General features: G+C 36.9%; 1 protein-coding gene across 7 annotated transcripts in view; it reads left to right on the top strand.

Annotated features, from left to right (window-relative positions):
* Window positions 1–488: 488 nt before the first annotated feature.
* TENM3 (teneurin transmembrane protein 3) overlaps window positions 489–19080 on the top strand; it is a 323167-nt gene continuing 304575 nt past the window's right edge. For 5 of the 7 annotated variants that reach the window (XM_086464011.1, XM_086464010.1, XM_086464009.1 and 2 more), the window contains exons 1-2: window positions 489–720; window positions 15438–15716. In XM_086464011.1, coding sequence (XP_086320137.1) covers window positions 489–720; window positions 15438–15716 — 511 coding nt within the window. The remainder of the gene's footprint in view (window positions 721–15437; window positions 15717–19080) is intronic. The other 2 variants (XM_086464013.1, XM_086464012.1) reach the window with 1 other exon arrangement.

The raw sequence follows: 19080 nt of genomic DNA, 5'->3' as shown, positions 1-19080 counted from the left end.
GTATATAAGAGACAGACATTAAAACCAGAAGTTTCTGACAAGCAGAAGGAAGTCAGACTTGCCATTAAAGCATGCATCCTTCTCAGAAAAAGAGAAAACTACTTACCTGCACTCTAGGTGAGGAACATGTTCTTAAAGCTGAAAAACTACACTTTTTTTTTCTGCCCAGTTCTTAGTCTGCTTTTGATCTTCTATTCTGTTGTATAAAAATGAGAAGTTTTGTGTTGCAGTTCAAGAGAATTTCTTTGCTTATTTTTTTGACCAATGCATGAAACTCTGCCAAGTCTTGCAAATGTTCCCGAAGTGCAGCTCACCCATCGTTGATCAGATCTATCTTTCTCTTCCAGTTAGGAAGCAATTGCAGCAATTGGGGAACATTGTAACACATCAGCGTTTGTCTCTCTAATTTTGTTATAGGTGAATGTAAACTGAATGTAAAGAAGAATTCCAAATAAGCTGGACTGATGTGCACAGAGAAGGAATGAAGTATGGATGTGAAGGAACGTAGGCCTTATTGCTCCCTGACAAAGAGCAGACGGGACAAGGAACGGCGCTATACAAATTCTTCTGCGGAAAATGAGGAGTGCAGAGTGCCTACGCAGAAGTCTTACAGCTCCAGTGAAACCTTGAAAGCTTTTGATCATGATTCCTCTAGGTTGCTGTATGGAAACCGGGTAAAAGACTTGGTCCACAGGGAAGCAGATGAGTATTCCAGACAAGGTAGGCAAGATGTTTTAATTCAGAGTATATAAATCATTAGTACCAAGTAATAGCGCATTCTTGCTGCAGGAAGAGTATGTTGTTATACCAGCTTCATCAGTTTTAGTAATACTTACACACAGTACACTTCACTTGCATCTCCCTAAATGTTTTACAAAGATAGGAAAGCATTGTGTTCCATCTTTGAAATAAATAATATATGATGCACGTGAAAGTTAAGTCAATGATCCATGTTGGGTCTGTGACAACATTACAGACTCAAGTGTGAAGTATTCAGGCCTTACAGTTTAAAAACTAGACCCCCAGAATAAGTTGAACTCGCCAACAGATTGCCTGAAAATTTGTCACTCCAGTATACCTAAAAAACAGCTTCAAAATTAATAAAAATAAACAAACACAACTGTTCCAAGAAGGCCAGGCCCTATGAACAGGTTTGGGGAATCATAGTATGTGTGGATGAGCATATGAATAATGAATTAGCTCAGTGCCTTTATCTTTTAGCTTGCAAGGGCAGTAACAGAGCATTGTACAGCGAGTAAGGTAAATTAGTTCACGATTAATGCATTTGGGTTTGTGGGATTTTTTTTAAGTTGGTATCGGTGATATCTAACCAGGTGCTAACAGATTGCTAAGCTCACTGTTGAAGCTGGAGGCATGAGCGATCTAACTAGCCACGGAGGTGTTCAAAACATGACTGGATATGGTCCTGGACAACTTGCTGTAGCTGACTGTACTTGAGCAGAGGATTTGGAATAGACCATCTCAAGAGGTCCCTTTGGACCTCGGTGATTCTGGGAGATTGCACTTGGCTTCAGTTATGGTTAAGCATTTATGTGCCACTTTTGCATTCAGAACTGTAGTTTCTGGAATTGGCATTTCAACATTTCCACAACTAAACTATTTAAAATAAGGAGGAAAAACAAAAGTTAGGAAATGTGTGAAGTACTGCAGCCCCTCTATCTTAAAGGATAAAGCTGGGCCAAGACCTGTGTGAACCTACGCCTCAGTCTTCTGTATAAAACTATCTTCTCTTTTATGAGGAAACAGGAATAGATTTAGGAGTAGAAAAAGAAAGCTTCCTCCTTGTGAGGAAGTTCATAATTTTAATTTTAGAAATGTTTAAAAATATTTTCCCCATTGGTGGTTTTTCTTTGTTCCAAGTAGAATAACTTTACATTAGAATTAGAGCTGGGCAGATGGTGTTGACTTTTTTGCCTACAAATGTTTGCAAGGGAAATAAAAATATTTCTCTTAGGCTTATATAACTGAGTCTTGCTACTACTGTAATCTGTTTGCTTTTTGCTGTGTATTTTTGGTTTCTGTGATGTGTTGAAACTTCAGGTCATGACTACTTTCTAGTTTTAAGTCAGTACTCACCTTGATCTTATTACTTTAATGAGATAAAATCAAGAGGAAGTTTTCTAAGACCTGTACTGTAGATGCTTTTTTTAGTACTAGTGACAAAATTACATCAAAATAGGCACTATTTATTTAATAAATTCATAAACTATTGCCAGAATAGCGTACTATTATTTTTAAATACCAATAACAAAATGGAAGAAGTTCTGTAGTCTGTCATGTCACGTATGATGGTGCACTGGGGCTTTTGGGTTTTTTCCTCTTCATTTTCTTCAGGAAAGCACATAATATTTAGCTAATACTTATTGCCCAATATACAATAAATTACATGTCTATAGGCCTAAAATGTCAGCCTGGGATGTGTAGCATCATCTTCACCTTTCAGTGGTCTCAGCACTGTCATCTGTGCCCATTTGATTTTCCTCATTGTCTTTTGAATTGTTTTTGTATGGCTTATTGGCTTCCTCTAATGTGTGCTGGTTTAGCACCTTTGGGGACTACCTGCAGGTTTGACAGGGTCAAGTTATAAAGGACTTGTTTTGCAGTTGCAGATAGTGTGTTCCTTTGATTCATCTTTGACTGAGAGATTTTACTGCTTCTGGCATTGGAAGCATTTTGTGGAAAAGGTGTTCAAGGTCATTCCAAAGCTTTTTAAAAAATATATAAAACACACTTCACTGTATTTATTTTCCCCCCCTCTGTCTAGAAATTGTGTGCAGATGTGTGGCTCTGTTGACAGTCTAATTGCGTTCTAGCCTGCTAAATCAACAGGAAATAAATCTATAAGCAAAAAAAAGGCAAGCTTTAATAAATACCTTTTATTGGAAATTAATTTTTAAAATTAATTATGAGCAGTGTTTCACTTTTTTTGCCCAGACTGCGTAAACTGTTTCACTGTGTAAAACAACAATATCAGGTTTCCGGTGTCCACTTGAAAGCTACTGGAACAGTTACGTGAGTTTCTCGAGTCTCTCAAATGTGGCACAACTTTAAAATGTCAGTGTGCTTTTATGGCTAACATTTTGGCCTAAAGCCCTTCAAAGGTTTCTGCTAATGAATCAGAACTTTCCCACTTCTTCTTCCTGAGTTGTTTCAGCACACGTCTTTGTGCTTCCTGCTTCCCAAAATCCCATGGTAGGAATTCAGAAAGGGATACTGCTATAGGACATAGATGTGCCCTGTTCAGTGGTAGCTTTATCCCAGGAGATCTTTACTTGTGGAGTGGAGATTCTCCAATTATCGGTTCCAGTCACAGAATCTTTCTTCAGTTGAATTTCTGTTCCTTGAGATTAATTACATAAATAGAAATGAGAGCCTAAAATGCATATGTTTGTCATTATAATTCTAAAACCAACATTTAAAACATATAGTAAAATAATTGAACATTAAATTGTTGTATAACTGCGATTACATTAATTTTGAAACCCATTTGACAAGACTGGAAGAGCAGGTATGCTTGTTTAGGAAATTGTAACTTCATTTAGGCAACGTGCTTTCAGTTAACATCAATGAGAAATAAAACCTACTGTGGTCTCCTTCCCTTCTTAAGCCCCTTCATCTGTTGCACAACTGGTTTTAGTTTTAAACTCTTCAGATAAACATTTAGTGTACTATTTTTAGAACTTCTAATTTAGTTATTTATTTTCACTTTGTTGTTAATCCCCACGTAAGATTCAAAAAAATTGATAAGCCTGTGCGTAAGTAAACTCAGCACCCAGCCATGTAAATGAAGACCATGAGCTTTTTTTTCTTTGAAAGTATTTTTAAGCTAGATACACAATTTATATTGTGTGTTTGAAAAGATAGCTAATCTCATCCTTGATATTGGATGACACACTGTGAAAGACTATATATTTTCCAAGGTGTGATTGCTGGTTATGTGTTAGAGAGGAAGACAACACCTATTTTCTTATGCTTTGAAGTATCTGACTATAATGAACAGCCTGATTTAAATGTACAACTTCTCTAATTGAATTCAGCCACATAAATTCTTGTATTTTGGAATACGCCCAAGTATCTTGCTGAATTCAGGTTTAAAGCTGACTGTATAAAGTTGAATTTCTCTGTTGTACAGAGAGAAATTCCTGTGTTTACAAAACTAAACTGCTCTGTGAAGTGATAAAAAGTACAGAGGAGACTGCTATACAAAAATCTGAAAGTGTGACATGACTGTGAGTGGGAGGGGAGGATTGTAGAAATATAGAAAGTAAGTAGTATTTTTTAAATTGTGGTTGGGAAAAATAATTGAAGTCATAACAATATGAAAATAATTTGGAGATCATAAATCAAACCTGGACTCAGAAGAACTGAAAACCTTTTTATCAAGTTAGTAAGAAAAATACAGGCAGGTAAAAACTGTATTTTATTTACCATCAGATACATGTTAAAGGGAAGAGAGGAATATGCAATACCTCTGAAGTAGTCATTGTTCCATTTCAGAGCTTTGTTGTTGCAGGACATTATAGTGATCCTGTAGAGTGATCCACGTTTGTCAGTGAGTTTTTGCACAGGAGCGGGAGGCTGACCCACAAGCGCAGGTGGCAGGATGTGCTGCAGATTTGTGCGTGTTCATGTTTACATGCAAAATAATCACAACACTGTGAACTGTGTGAAATGAAAAGCTGAGCTGCAGGACTCCTTTTGCTAATAGAAGACCCGACGAGGTAGTGCAGGTTTTGTTATTTTTTTACTTTTTGAAAGCTTGAGTCAGCTATGGTTTAGCCTGCAGGTAAAGTTTTTTGGTCTTTGTAGCTGGCGGTGAGAGTGATTTCACCATGTTTATCAGTCATAACAATTAATTGTCAGCCAAGACTCGACATCGGTTTATTTTCGTGCTACCCCTTTCATTTTTGCAGGAGAAAGTACTTCTATGCATAGCTTTGTACCTTTACTTTTCTGCAATACTTAAGTGCCTAAATTAGATTAAAAGACCTAGTAACTCCTTGGAGCTGCAAAAAGAGGAGCTGAACTCACCAAACAAGCAAAGAATAATTTCTTTCTTTCACAATATGCTGGATCACTGATACCAGCTTGCTCAAAAATGAAGCCTTGTGCAATACACGTTACAGTGTGCAGATGTATCATAGGTATCATTCAGCTGCCACTCCCATAACAATTAGATTTAGGTGCTGGAAGACTCTCATCATTCAGCAAAGGAGGGACCTGAAACAGTGATCTATATGTTTCAACAATTTGATTTTATTAGTTAATATATTAAACACTGCCAGGGATACATTTTTAAGACTTCAGAAAGCTGAAACATTAGTTACAACTTCTATCCTAATGTAATATGACTCCAAAGTCTATTGCTTTTAAATACTAGCTGCTCAAAATGAGTTATTTTGATAGCAAAATGTTTAATCTTTTTGGTTACCTTAAATGTCAACTGTAGGATTAAAGGATTTAAATGGTCATGTTTTTAAACCTGAAGCTTGAGTACTTTAAACTTACCTGTTTGAAGTAGTGGATGGATAGATATATAAGATCATTTTTGACCTTCCACTATATATGCCTTGTTGTTGAGCTGATTTTGACTATTGAATAGGCAAGTGATTCTCAGTAGAATTGAATCAGCCTGTTTTGCAGATTATTTACAAGAAGATATGAAATAATATATAAGTGACTTTGTGATCTCCTGATGAGCCAATTAATCACCATTTAGTGACATGGAACTGCTGTCTTTCAAAATCTGAAACAGACACTAGAATTAGTGTGTTATGTTCCTGGCTGCAGTGCAAGATGTCTCCTGATTGTCATCATGACAGATCCTTTTTTGTTATGCTAAAACATGGCCACCTGCCTTATTTGCCTTATTTGAGTGGGTAACTTTTGTAAGCAGCATACAGTGCCAGTATGTTCTAGATAATTTTGTGGCCTTGAGCTAAGCACATAACCTTCTGACAGAGGTGTCTGGGGTTTTTTTTCCCTCTGTAATACAGGAATAACACTTGCCCACCTCACAGTCATATTGGGAAGATTAATTAGTTTACGTTTGCAAAATGCTTTGAAGATGAAAAGCGCTGTAAGTGCTAAGTAATATTATCATCTTTCATTGCTATACTAGTTACTTCTTAAAGTAACAATAAGAAGTTAATTGGTTTTCAGGTTCCAGGTGATAAGGATCTGTTGACTTTTAAAGTTACTCTATTAGCTACAGAGTGATACTAAGAAAAACATTTCACTTTTATTTGATTAGAAATATGTTTAGCTCATGCTCAGTGATACACACACTTGCTCTAAGGTATTCATCTAGTTGAAATTGGCCCCTTGTGGATCATGGTCTGTAGATGAGCTATGGATCTGGAGACAAAGGGCAATTGTGATTCTCCAGGGAAAAATCAGCCTTGGTTATTGGCAGTAGACTGCTTGATCAGGCATTTCTATGCAGCCTTGGTCCACAGAGTAAAAACCTTGTCTTTGACTAGTCTAGTTCTAAAATAAGAGAATTAAGTTCTTGATCATAATGATTAAGGATTTATAAGGTGAGCAAGGGGCCTTCACAGGGACTTTCAGCCTCATGGAAAGGAAGGTACTGTAGAGGGTCTTTAATTGCTCTTACGTCTTTCCATAGCTCGTATACTGAGATGTACATGCTGCTTCTGTTCATAACAGAAACTAAAATGAGGACTGGGGAGATAAATGGATCACGTGTATGGCTATGAAAGATTACTTCAGCATATTGACATCTGTGGAGAGAAAAAAGTGAGAGAAGTGCGCGGTTAGAGATGCAGTGAGGGAAGGAATGAAAGAGGCCGAAGAGTCCCGACTGTCCTGTCTGTTGATTCAGTGCTTAGGGCTGAGAGTCAGGGCTGCAGGCCAAGCTGTGAGTGATTGCTTATTCTATCGCTGGCAAATAAATGCAGAAAGTGAAGCAGACATGTAAAATAGGAATAATTCCTCAGAAAGTTCCTTGATACTTTGTGAAATTAGTTTGTAAGATGTCACAACTTACTGACTTGAGAACCAGTACTAAGTGTTACTGAGCTTATTAAAGCTGAAAGAGGAAATGGCAGAGCCAAGGGAACACATTTGCCTCAAGCTTTGTATTTCTACTTTTTTTTGCTTTGCAGTGCCATAAATATGTCTGAGTCATTGTTTCTTGTCTTCAGCATAATGGACATGGTGCTGAAAAATCTAAATTAAGGCAATGCTACACTATGCTTATTATGGAGGTTTACAGAACAAAAACTTTTTTTGGGGTTATGACGGGAAGTGTGAGTGAGAGAGGGAGTAAAAGAGGTTTTCATTGCTGCAGAAAGCCTTGGGTCTGTATAATCTGTTTCTTGCACTTACCTACAGCAATGGTCTTGAGTGCCTCATTCTGTCCATGTATTGCAGAGGTGATTCCCATGCATATGGGATACTTGTTTATGAAATCCTACGAACAGAAGTATATGGGCTGCTCTGAATGGGTGTGTTGGGTTTTTTCTTTATACCACTTCAGAGCCTGTTGAACTAACTAGGTTTTGTACCATGCTGTAAGACATATCCCTCTGTGGGTCTGTTCGCTCACTTGTGGTAGGAGACATGCCTTTCCCTCCTGGAAAGGCAGAAATAGTGGTTGGGTTTTCTCCTCCCCATATGGAGGAATAGCAGTGGGCCTGAGCTCTATTTTGCGTGCTTCTCTTTATTCTGCCTCCTTCTTCCTTACCAGCTTTCCCCACTTCAAGACGTATGTCATGTCATTAGCATCGTGCTGACCTTAATGTGGCAGTTCATACCTGTCAGATCTGTGGTTGTAGGCTCTTTGCAGACTGGATAACCATCATCTCTACATTGCTTACCCTCAGGTCATATTTTCTTCACATCTATCAAATTTAGGCTTTATTCACATTTTGTAATAAATAGATGTTGAGATGTTGATGGTTTGGTCCCAGGATCCAAAGATTAAGATGGAGGCCTAAAATGTCTATACTGTCGTTCTGGTCTAGATGATCTAGACTTTGTGATCCTTGCTACTTGCTACTCATGGAGTTTTATTTCTTTTTTAAATCCACAGAATCCTTTTTTTTTCCCTTGTGGCCCATGATCTGGACAGCTGTGTTAATTTCTCTTAATTTAGTTTGTATATAATAGTAGTCATAAAACCAAGTATTTGTATAAAATCCCCAAATTTGGAACAATAATGTTTAAAATATTAATTCATTTACTGGAACATGATTGCTGATGCTGTAGTTGAAGCTTTGAATTGTGCAATTGCGAAATTATCTTCAGCTCACTTTAATCTTACTCTGCAGTAACTTCAGAAGGGCTTGATGAACAGTCCTTTATCCTTATACTGGATTAAAAAGTGCTTCTTATGTTCTAGTCTGTGGATTAGTACTGAGGGTCACCTGCCACCCTCAAGCCTAACAGGGAATAAAATTATGAGACTCCCATACTGCACAAAAGTGTCTGCATGTTTGAACCATAATTTGGAAAACCCGTGGCAAGAAGATACTGTTTTTCATTCGCATTGATTCTGCTCTATTTCTTAAAACAAAAACTTTCCCAGGCTGGTATTTCAATCAATGTCTACTTGTGTTTCTGTAGTTTAATGCTAGTAAAAATACATGGCTGTTTTAAATATCAGGTTTGAAATACTTTTTTTTATTTCCCACCAAAATAAAAAGCTTTTGTTTTTTTCCCTCTAGAATTAACTTGGGTTTTGAGTCTTGCACTCCACCAAAAGTGGCCACAGTAAGTGCAGCTCAGAGAACTCGCAGTATCTGGCGCTCACTCTTTCAGAAGTCACTGAGACCATGAGTTAGCTCGCCATGCACTTTTGAAAACCCATAAGGACTGGGAGAACGGTGTGGTGAATGTTTGCTCAGACTAGTGAGCACTTGAAAATTACATGCACAGTTGCTAAGACTTAATATAATTTAATGCTGTTTGTTATTATGTAGTTTACTGGAGATATTGGAGAAAGTTTACTGGATATATTGGAAAAGCAACTGTCTTTCATGCAAATCTTACAGCTCCACTCTAAGTCAGATAATGACAAGAAAAGGAGGTTAAGATGGAAAAGTGAATAGAGTGGAAAGGTCAAGAAAGAGAGATTAAGAGGTGACAAGGAAGAAGGCTGTGATGAGCGAAGAGAAAAACATAGGAATTAAAAACAGGAGGAAAATGTGATACAGTGGATTAAGATGGTTTAAATTTCTCAGATAATTTTCACAAAAACAAAAGAGAAAATTGTGCTGAAGTAATAACAACAAAATACTGTGCCAAATCAGAAAGAAAAAAATGTTAACATAGGCAAAGCTCATTACTTGTCAGTCTTCACTGCTATTTCTTGCATCCTAGCAAACAGAACTCTGCAAGTACAGCTTTGAAACCTCGTTTTTACTAAATATGTTGTGAAGTTTGCGTGACAGACGGGTGGTATCACATCTATTACTTATTCTCGCTTTTGTATAATTGTATTCTACCAACCTAACATTCTGACTTCTGGAGACAGCATTTGTACACTTTTTATCAGAGTTTTATAGAGCACCCAAGGCATCTGCTTTGCTATTTTCCTTTTTAAAATCTTTGTCCTTTCATTTCCAGCAAATTTGTTATCCTATGGTACCTTTACTTCCATTTTTATGTCCTTCTTTTCAAGACCTTTCCTGACAAAGGACCACCTTTGTAAGTGTGCTGCACTATATTTGCCACAGTAAATGGATAAATGGAGAGAAAAAAAAATATTTTATTTACAAAGCTACCTATTTTTCCTTAAGAAACCAGATAGAACTGACACTTGAAAGTAGATGATGTTTAAGATCCCATAGGATTGTGTGGAATTCTTGCTAAACCAGTCCAGCTCTGCTTTCATCATCTAGGAAGATGACATCTACCCCTTGTTTTTTCAGTGGTCCCGTAGTGCCTAGCTAGTGCCTTGAGAACAGAAGAGACAGTTTTGCTGCCTGTTGTTATATACAAAGCAGCTCCTTTTTCTATCTTTGACGAGCACATAATTGAACTCTGTATTTTTCTGAATTAGTAAAGTGAACAGCCCTAACAGTTTGCAGTTAACAGAGCTATTCCTTCATAGTTGTCATGTGTATGAGTTAGAAAGGCAAGATACTGTTGAATCAGGTCAGTAGTCTTGAGCTCTTGGTTGTACAGAAATGATGAAGCATTTCAAAGTTGTGGTGCAGCTATGTGCTGACTTCCACTCTACAGAAAGTGTTCAGAGGTATTGGGAATGAGCTCCAGGTAAGAAGCTTCAAATAGGAAAAACATGCCCACTATATAGCATCTAAATGTGGATACAAAAGGAAATAAAGTACTTTTCCTGTATCAAAATAGTGAACACCAGCATGGTCATTGCTGTAACACTTTGACATCAGTGCTGCTTATACAATAAGCTTACATGATGAGCATTGTATTGTGAGGACGTGTTTGTTTGCAGTAGTCTGCAGGCATAAAATAAAAACCTGAGGAAAATTTTTCCTCATTTCCTTTCTAAATAAATGAGACTTTTTAAAAAAATTAAAAGTAGTAAATAATTAGGATTAGGTAGGGAATAGAGGAAATGTAGGGGAGAAGATTGGTTCTCCTAAGGACTGTGATCATAGTTTTTTGCATTTGTATAGCTTCAGCTGTTTCACAATTTTTCTTAGTTTAGTATAAGTATTTTTGTCATGATTTATCACAGAATGGTTATGGGGAAAATGTGCTTGTTTTTTTAAATGGCAAAAGGTGTTCCAGGCAGATAGAAGAAGGGAAGATACAAAGAAAGAATAGGTTAGAAAGAGGACTGACAAGTAATGGAGGATGCAGAGAGAGCAGACATGGCATTAAACTTAATCAGAAACATAAGCAAGAGCCAAAATAAACAGAATTTTTTGAGTATGGACTTGGATGGGTTTAGGACCCCTGCCTTTTTCATACTACGTCTATCCTGTTGTGACAAAACCAAAGTCAGTAAAGGCACTCAAACTATAATTCCTCTGGTTTAACAGGTAGGGGGCTGGGTGTATTTTTATGCGAACAAGGCAGATGCTTTAGAGGCTTTTCAGATTATTTTTTTCTTTCCTTCTTTTCCAAAATATTCTATTATTGCTAAAACCTGACTTGTCGAATTATCAGTGGTTAATGAATTACCAAGGATGATGCTGATGTCTGCAGATGCTGACAAATTCTCCGTTGGATATTTTTTGTTCATTCCTTCTGTTTGTTTCTTTTCCCTTTCCATGATTTTTAAGAGACTATCTCTGTATATATATTTAGTATAGATCCAAATTAGAGCAAGGGCTGACAGCTGAAGAACATGGGGCCTTTTGTTCAGTAGTCCTCTTCAAAAACCCATTTCCAATTTGAAGCTTAAGTTATTATGGATGTTCTTTGAATAACTTCCCCAATTTAGGCCAAGGAAACAAATGTGGCACTAGTACAGCAGGTTTCTATTTAATTCCAGCTGTTAACTTCTGACTTTCTAATATAATACATAATTTCTGCATACATCAAACTTGCTTATATGCAGTATTTGATCGAACTAAAAAAAAAATCATTTACATTTCTAGACAGACAGTGTAACCTGTGTGTTTAGGGCAGAGAAATATGTATATACACACATACATACACTCTTTTTAAAAAATAATAATTGTATAAAACATTTATTAAAATTATGGTGGTATATTTTTTGTATATATTTAACTAATGTAGTTAAGGAGGTACACCAATTGTATGAGGATCATTGCTTACACAGAAAGTGGTTGCAGCGTAACAGGTAGATGTGCATAGTGCTTTTAACAGTCATTGCTGCACAAGCTCCTGAAAGTTATTTTACAGTTATTACATTAATTTTGGAGTTATTACATTAATTTTGTTCTTGTCTGCACAAATGGAGGATGTCAACAGTCCTTACGCTACCCATAAATTGATATTCCTAGCCAAGAAAAATGCAGTATCTAATGGTGGAGTGGTAGTAAACAGCATTATTGTCACTTTTTAAAACCTAACTCCATGATACATCATCCCAAATAATAAAAAAAATCCCCAAAGGTGTCTCCAGAACAAGTGCCCTTGAAACGTTGTGTCTTGTTGGGGTTTTTTTCTATTTTACCATTCATACTTTCTTAAAGGAAAGGGAAAAAACCCACAAAACATTGTTCCTATCTGTTTGTTCTGTATCTACATTTTCTTCCCAGGAATTAGTTCATTATAATTGCCAAGTTGTTTTTAAGTCTTTATGAACTGTTGAGGCACTTATTGTCAGTGGGAGAAATTGCAAATGCGTGTATAGTGTAAGAAACCGATGATTAAATCCCTCACATTGAAGTCATTCTGGAAAGGTTAATTAGAAAATTCAAGAACATAAGAAGGAGAACATCCTCTCTTCATACTCTGGGGTTTTTTTGTTGTTTGGTTTTTTTTCCCCACTAAGCTACAACCTCCTTTCCAATTTTTACTTTTATTTCATAGTATTGTTCATTATCAGGTAAAAGTCCCCAACTAGTCTGCTGCCCACTAGGTCTGTGTGCTATCTGTGTTCAGCTTCCCCTGGATCCTGGAAGACTTCCTGTTTTCATTGTTCAGGGATCTTAAGATGATGTAAAACTTTTGTATCACGTATGTATGATTTCCTTTGGGATATAAATTCCTACGCGGATACGTATTTTTACATGTCAACTTTTTGGTTAGGTTTTTGTGGTTTGGTTTTGTTTTGGTTTTCAGTTGTGGAGGCAATTTACATGGAGTAAAATCCTCTTAGTAAAGCTCCTAGGAAAGCTTTAATTCAGAAGATGATTTAGCCTGATGTTTCTAAAGCTGTTACAATATTTCTGGGCTATGCTGTAAAATTTCTCAGCATAGTGAAAAGCTCCAATATGTTGAATGTGATGAGAGCGCGATGTACAAACCTGCCCCTCTTTTCTATTTTGGCCCTGTGACATGCCATTTTGGTTTTCTTACCATTCATAAGGGGTGGGAGGGTGGGGTGCAGTGGTGTAGTATTTTACATGGAGGTAGGCTGTTATAAACTTAAAAGTAAAAAGTAAAATCCATTAATACATGGTAGGTGGTATGTTGTGTTTGAGACCAAGTCTCCTGGAAAGTGGTCGTGGAGGATGTTGTTATATAATGCCTGAAGTAGTTTCTTTTAAAACAAATGGTTTGCTTAAGAGCTAAAAGAAAAAAAAAAACAAGTGGAGATAGTCTCTTCAAATTGATGCACAGATGTCTCCCTGAGTGATTTGCTGAGTGCAAAGAGGTCCTTTTTGCACTGGGGGGAGCACGGGGCTGTGTGGTGCAGGCTGGCAGAGGAGCTGCAGGTTGCGATGCTCACCTGCTGCAGCTGGCCTAATTGTGGCTCAAGAGGCAGCATCTGTGTCTGTCCACGTCCTTTCTTGCCTCCAGATCTCAGCACCATGAGGTTACAGGGACCATAGGCATGACACCTTGTAGTGTTGAAGTCAACGGCAGTTTTGTTACTGACTCAAGTGAGCTTATCTTTGTTCAAAAATACTTTTTTCCTTTCCATTTTGCTTCCCAAAACCCTGTTCTTAGAACCAATAAGATGTTGCAGGTGCAACTGCGTATACAGATTAGCTGCTTCATGTGTGTAGGTACACCTGTACACATACACACGTGCACATGGGCTTCTCCTATATTTGGTTCTGAATTTAGGCAACTGTTCAAAAATGTAGATTCATGTAATAATGTACCAAACACATAAACCCAGGCTTCTAGACTGTCACCTTTAGCATGTGTTTACCAAAATGCAAAATAATAAGCATTTTAGATACTTTACTACTTTTAGCTCTGCTCCTATGACCACTGGGCGGTTTGTTTGGCCTGTTTGCTTCTCTGATTAGTTTCAACTGTCACAAAATCTGAGAATTCACATGGCATGACAGCTTTAAAAAATGATGAGATACTGTCAGTGTGCATGGTAATCCCCTGTTCTTATACCCTTCACACTGTTCAGACATAGTCATAGATATGCTTACTCCTTTTATATTTACCTCCCCAGCTGTTTTTTCATGCAAATGTTTATTCACAGTTGCATAATAAATACAGTTTAATTTGTACATAATCATAGTAACTGATTTTCATTATTTATGAAAGTCATTGTCAGAATTCATTTATGGGTCTGACTGTGAAGAAACTTATAGCTACAACTTCATATGACTGTAGCAATAAAATAATTAACTGGCTTACTTAAAACAAGTCAATGGCCAGGGCATTATCTCTTAAGATTTCAGGAATTATTTACACTTCTGTATTCACATTTCTGCAGTTCTGTTACTTTCTGATTGATAGGATTCTGTTCTTGTTGTATTATAAGCTTTAATTATCTTACTAATGTATTTTTATGTTAAATTACTAATATTGGAGAAATTAGGATGCCTGTCAGGTTCAAAAATTGAATGTATGTTCTAATTTGTTTCCAGAGCTATGAAATAACTGTGGGCTAGGGTGGAAAAGCATTGTGGGTATAGGCATGCAAATGAGCTTGCCAAGTGTCTATATATCATAAAATGTCTTAAATCTACGGACAGCAGGATAAAGGCACAGCCATTAAAAAGGCAGTCATTTTTGAGTATCACATAATGTAGACACTTTAAGTTATTGAAGTGTCATGAGTTTATTGCACCTAATTTATTAATACAATCATTTGGGATTCACTTACGTCTCTTGCTCTGCCCCAAAACACAGTCTAAAAGTCTGTTTAAAATGCACAGACTCTGCTTCAGCAGTAAAAGCCCAAAATGTTTCTCAAATGATGGAGACATGAAAAATAACAACTTTACTGTAGTCCTTGCAGGTAACAGGTGGCCGTCTTCCTATTTGTTTATATTAGTGTCTTAAAGTAGGGCAGGGTGATCCAATAAACACCAAGTGAGTTTGGTTCCCATTTAGTTTTGCTTCCATTGCCACATTAGGTGACATCTGTACAGGGAAAATAGCCTGTTTCTTTGGCCTCTAACCAGGACCAAAAAAACAAAACAAAAAAAAAACCAACCCAAAAATGCACCACCAAAAAAGAAAAACCAAACCACAAACCTGAGAAATGCCTTGTTACTGCTTTCACCTTTAGAAAAATTGAAAAAAGTTTGTCATTTATTTTTAATTCTTTCATGTGTTGAATTGGCTTTTCTTAGTTTACTGGTTCTTTTACATTTCTTTCTTACCCAGGAGCATTTTTGATGCATTTAAGCAGTTGACAAAACAGTTCTAAGGTGTAGTATGAAATGAAAAGGGGCACTGTAGAGAGCTGGAGACAAAAGAATCCACTTGATTGTAATACATGCGGAGTTTTGACAAAACACCTTGTGTGATACCTGAGACAATTATACACATGAAGAGTTTTTACTTTTAGGTTCTTTTAAAAAATAAAATTAAAAAAATTCTCATCTTATGTTATCTCTTTTTCCCCTAATCAGGACAGAATTTTACCCTAAGGCAGTTAGGAGTTTGTGAACCAGCAACTCGTCGAGGACTGGCATTTTGTGCGGAAATGGGGCTCCCCCACAGAGGTTACTCTATCAGTGCAGGGTCAGATGCTGATACTGAAAATGAAGGAGTGATGTCTCCAGAGCATGCCATGAGACTTTGGGGCAGGGGGGTCAAATCGGGGCGCAGTTCCTGTCTGTCGAGCCGTTCCAACTCAGCCCTCACTCTGACTGATACCGAACATGAAAACAAGTCCGACAGTGAAAATGGTAAGTTCTTACATATATGCCCATATATAAATCAATGTTTTATTTGCTGTTTTGGTTGACATTCAGTAATTTTAAAGCATCAAAGGAATGGCCTTGAATTATTTACTTCCCCCCCCTCCTCCCTTCTTCCCAGAAAAGTCAATATTCAGTATCAGTCCTAACTAATGCAAGCTTTGGGTCTGATGTTTTAGCTGTAATTTTGAAAGAGTTTAATCACAAAAAAAGATTAGCTGTTTTATCTCAGGCCATGTCACCTGTTACCCTTTGGGAAATAGCTAAGTGGTGATAAAGTTGATCCCCAAGGCCAGCTCACAATCAAAGGTTTCATTGTAAACTCTTCTTCAAGACATCTTGGAGAAGTTGCGGAATCTTAGAATGGATGAATGAACACAAAGAATAGCTTATTAACAGGGCTCATATGATTGGAAAACAAATTTGATTGCGCTTTAAACTTCCTAGTTGATGAGAGCAATTGGAATCACGGTGGAGAGGGACATGTGGCCTTTGATGTGCTTGGGGGACTGGATTACTGTGCAATTAAAATCTGCAAAAAAAAAAAAAATCCAGCAGCTTTGTAGGATGTGGGTGTGACCATTGTATATTAAGGCTTAGTGTTTAAATGAAAAGAGGTTAATACAATTGACTGATTAATTTTTAAAGCTTTTCAAATTTTTTCCTTCTACTTGAGGTTATGAACAGAACCTAACGTGGTGTTAAATGCTAAATGCACAAGTCTTAGAAGATGTTTTATCTTTAACTTCTTTTTACTTGCAGAAGATTTTCAGCTTTACTAGAATTAAGGTGATTGTTCTGTTAACTTCATGACTTTCTATGTGACAAATTCAAGAAAGGAATAAAGAAAAATGGGTAAAAATTAAGAGTAGTGATGGCTATTGCTGGCATGTCTACACATCATTTTATTAATTTATTAAACCTGTGCTCAGCTGTACAAAAGTCAGAGCAATTTTATTTCTATCCTCTGGGCAATAACTAGAACACTTCGTGGGAAACAGCAATGTAGGTGTCAATGTATGGTAATCTTTTTTTTTTTTTTAAAAAAAAAAAAACACTTTTATTTTAAACTACAAGCAATAATGTTTAGTCCTACCTATTTATTATTTTAACTTCACTTTGAGAAGACAAAATGAAAGCTATATTGTTATCTTTGCTCTGGTGGCTGATTTTTACCAAAAATGCCTGTACAAGACTACTGTCTCAGATGGGATCCTCTTTCTTTGTATTAGACTTAATGCTGTATGGTACCTGAGGAGATGGCTCTCAGTGTCCACAGGTGTCTTGTCTCATGCTTGGAAAATTTACTTTGAGTTGGAGGCAAGTTTTGACAGCGGAGGACAGGAGTATTTGCCTACCTCCTTTTGGCAGTGAAGATTCTGTTGGATGACTCCTGGTATTTCAGCTGCAAAGCAATCTAGAATAAATTGTTGAGCAGTCCTGTGATTTTCCTTTTAAAAGGTCTAGGCTGAAATAGATTCTCCTGACTCTTTTGTAAAACCCTAGGTTAATGATCATGAAAATACATACTTACAAATACACGCATGCACACACACAGTTTCCTTAGAGTTGTATCTTTGCATTGCCAGAGAGGTGACTGCTTCAGAAGTACAAAAGGTTTGATATACTTTTTTTATAAACTTTATATTTACAACTTTTAAAAAAGCAAAATGCCGGATTACAATATGCCAAAACTTCCTCCATGAGCTTAAAGTTAGAGATTTATTTTATTTTTTCATGTGTGAGAAGCCTGAGAATATGTTAGAAAAGGCATTATTCTGCACTGGTTAAAATTATGCAAGGAACGTCTGATGTTTCATACAACTTCAAAGAAGAGTTTAGTCACTAAAAAGGATTACAGTTGATTTATTTATTGATATGGAGGCCAGCAGCCCAACTTAAGAAGGTACTGGGACTGCTGTGAGGCTAATGAAATTTTGATGGCTTGAGAGTCCCCTAGGGTTATGAAAGATATAGCTTGGACCATGTGATGGGTCGCCATTTCAGTGGAGATGTTACAGAAGTGGTAAAGAGCTTAATCTTCTTTGGTATTTTTCTCTGAATTTTTGTTCCCACTAAACATGGAAGATTTGGCTGAGAAATGATTTTATACACGTAGTTGGAACTCAGTATGTTCAATGCTCACAGTAGAATAGAAAATATAATTTAAAGGCAGGGAAGCTGTATTGTCCTGGCAGGCATAGGTGTTCTAATCAAAAGACTAAACAGCAGGTGCAAGTTTTGTTAATTTATGGCCTGAAGTTAATAGCTGTACCAGTACACTGTTAAAATCTGACAATATCATAAGGCTCTGAAACCAAAGTTAGAGTTACTGTGAGTCCTCTGTACTGTGTCCCCTTTGCTGTGTGTGATAAAACTTCCAGACGGAATTTTAATTAAACACTTTTACAGGTATCTGCAATTCTATGCAGCATGTTTACCTCTGAGGTGGTTAAGGAGCAACAGGTTATGATGAGCAAAACACAACCCCAGGTCATACTTTCCTCACCTGAAGGCCTCAGTTCTTGAGCAATCCCACTATTCACCCAGTAAAACTATTCACTGTTTAAACAGTCTATTACCATAAGCAGACCTTGTTGGAGTTAATGGGACTATTCATGGTGATGAGAACTGTGATTTATCCTACAGGTTTATGAATTCACTATTATCCATTTGTAGAATGTATGTGCGGTTTTCTTTCTCTCAAGTTAGGCAAGAAGAGAAGCTTGGCATCAAAACACAGCTTTCTTTCCTTCCTTGTAACCGTTTTGTGTATTTGATCTTCTGAAATAGTTGTGGATTGCTTATCCTTCAGGAAGGCAAAACTCAAGGTTCTGTTGCATACTTAGACTGAATAAGTGGAAATAGTTTGTTGAAGATATTAACATTTATTTGTCAAGATCTCAACATTGTCCTTCTAAGATCCTACAAAAGCAACCTAAATTTGTGAATAGTATTGGCAGGATCGGAAGTTTCTTTAAACAAGTAACATTGCAAATGATTAGGTTGAAAACTTTTAAATATACCAATAAAATACCATGAATGCCAGCAGATTTAAAAAAAAAAAATATTTAGAAAACAGCAGAACTGTTTATCAAACATAGGGTTTATAGATGTATTCTCACATCAGAGTTTTAGGTTATTGCTCAGTAAATCATTCTGAAGAGAAATATTTTTCTTTGAGCTCATTCAAGTTCCATGCATGACTCTTGGCATCATATTCTGAGAGATTTGTCATGTCAGCCTCCCTGAAGGAGGACCTGCAGCTGTTAATCTGGGCAAGCTACCAGTGTCACGTACAGTATGATGTATCAGTTGGAGCACACTGAGCACGCATGTGCTTCTTCAGGCT

Source organism: Leptosomus discolor, chromosome 4 (assembly GCF_034619465.1).
Source record: "Leptosomus discolor isolate bLepDis1 chromosome 4, bLepDis1.hap2, whole genome shotgun sequence".
Taxonomy (NCBI): Eukaryota; Metazoa; Chordata; class Aves; order Leptosomiformes; family Leptosomidae; genus Leptosomus; species Leptosomus discolor.
Note: the sequence above shows the minus strand (reverse complement) of the source record. Positions and strands in the feature narration are given on the sequence as shown.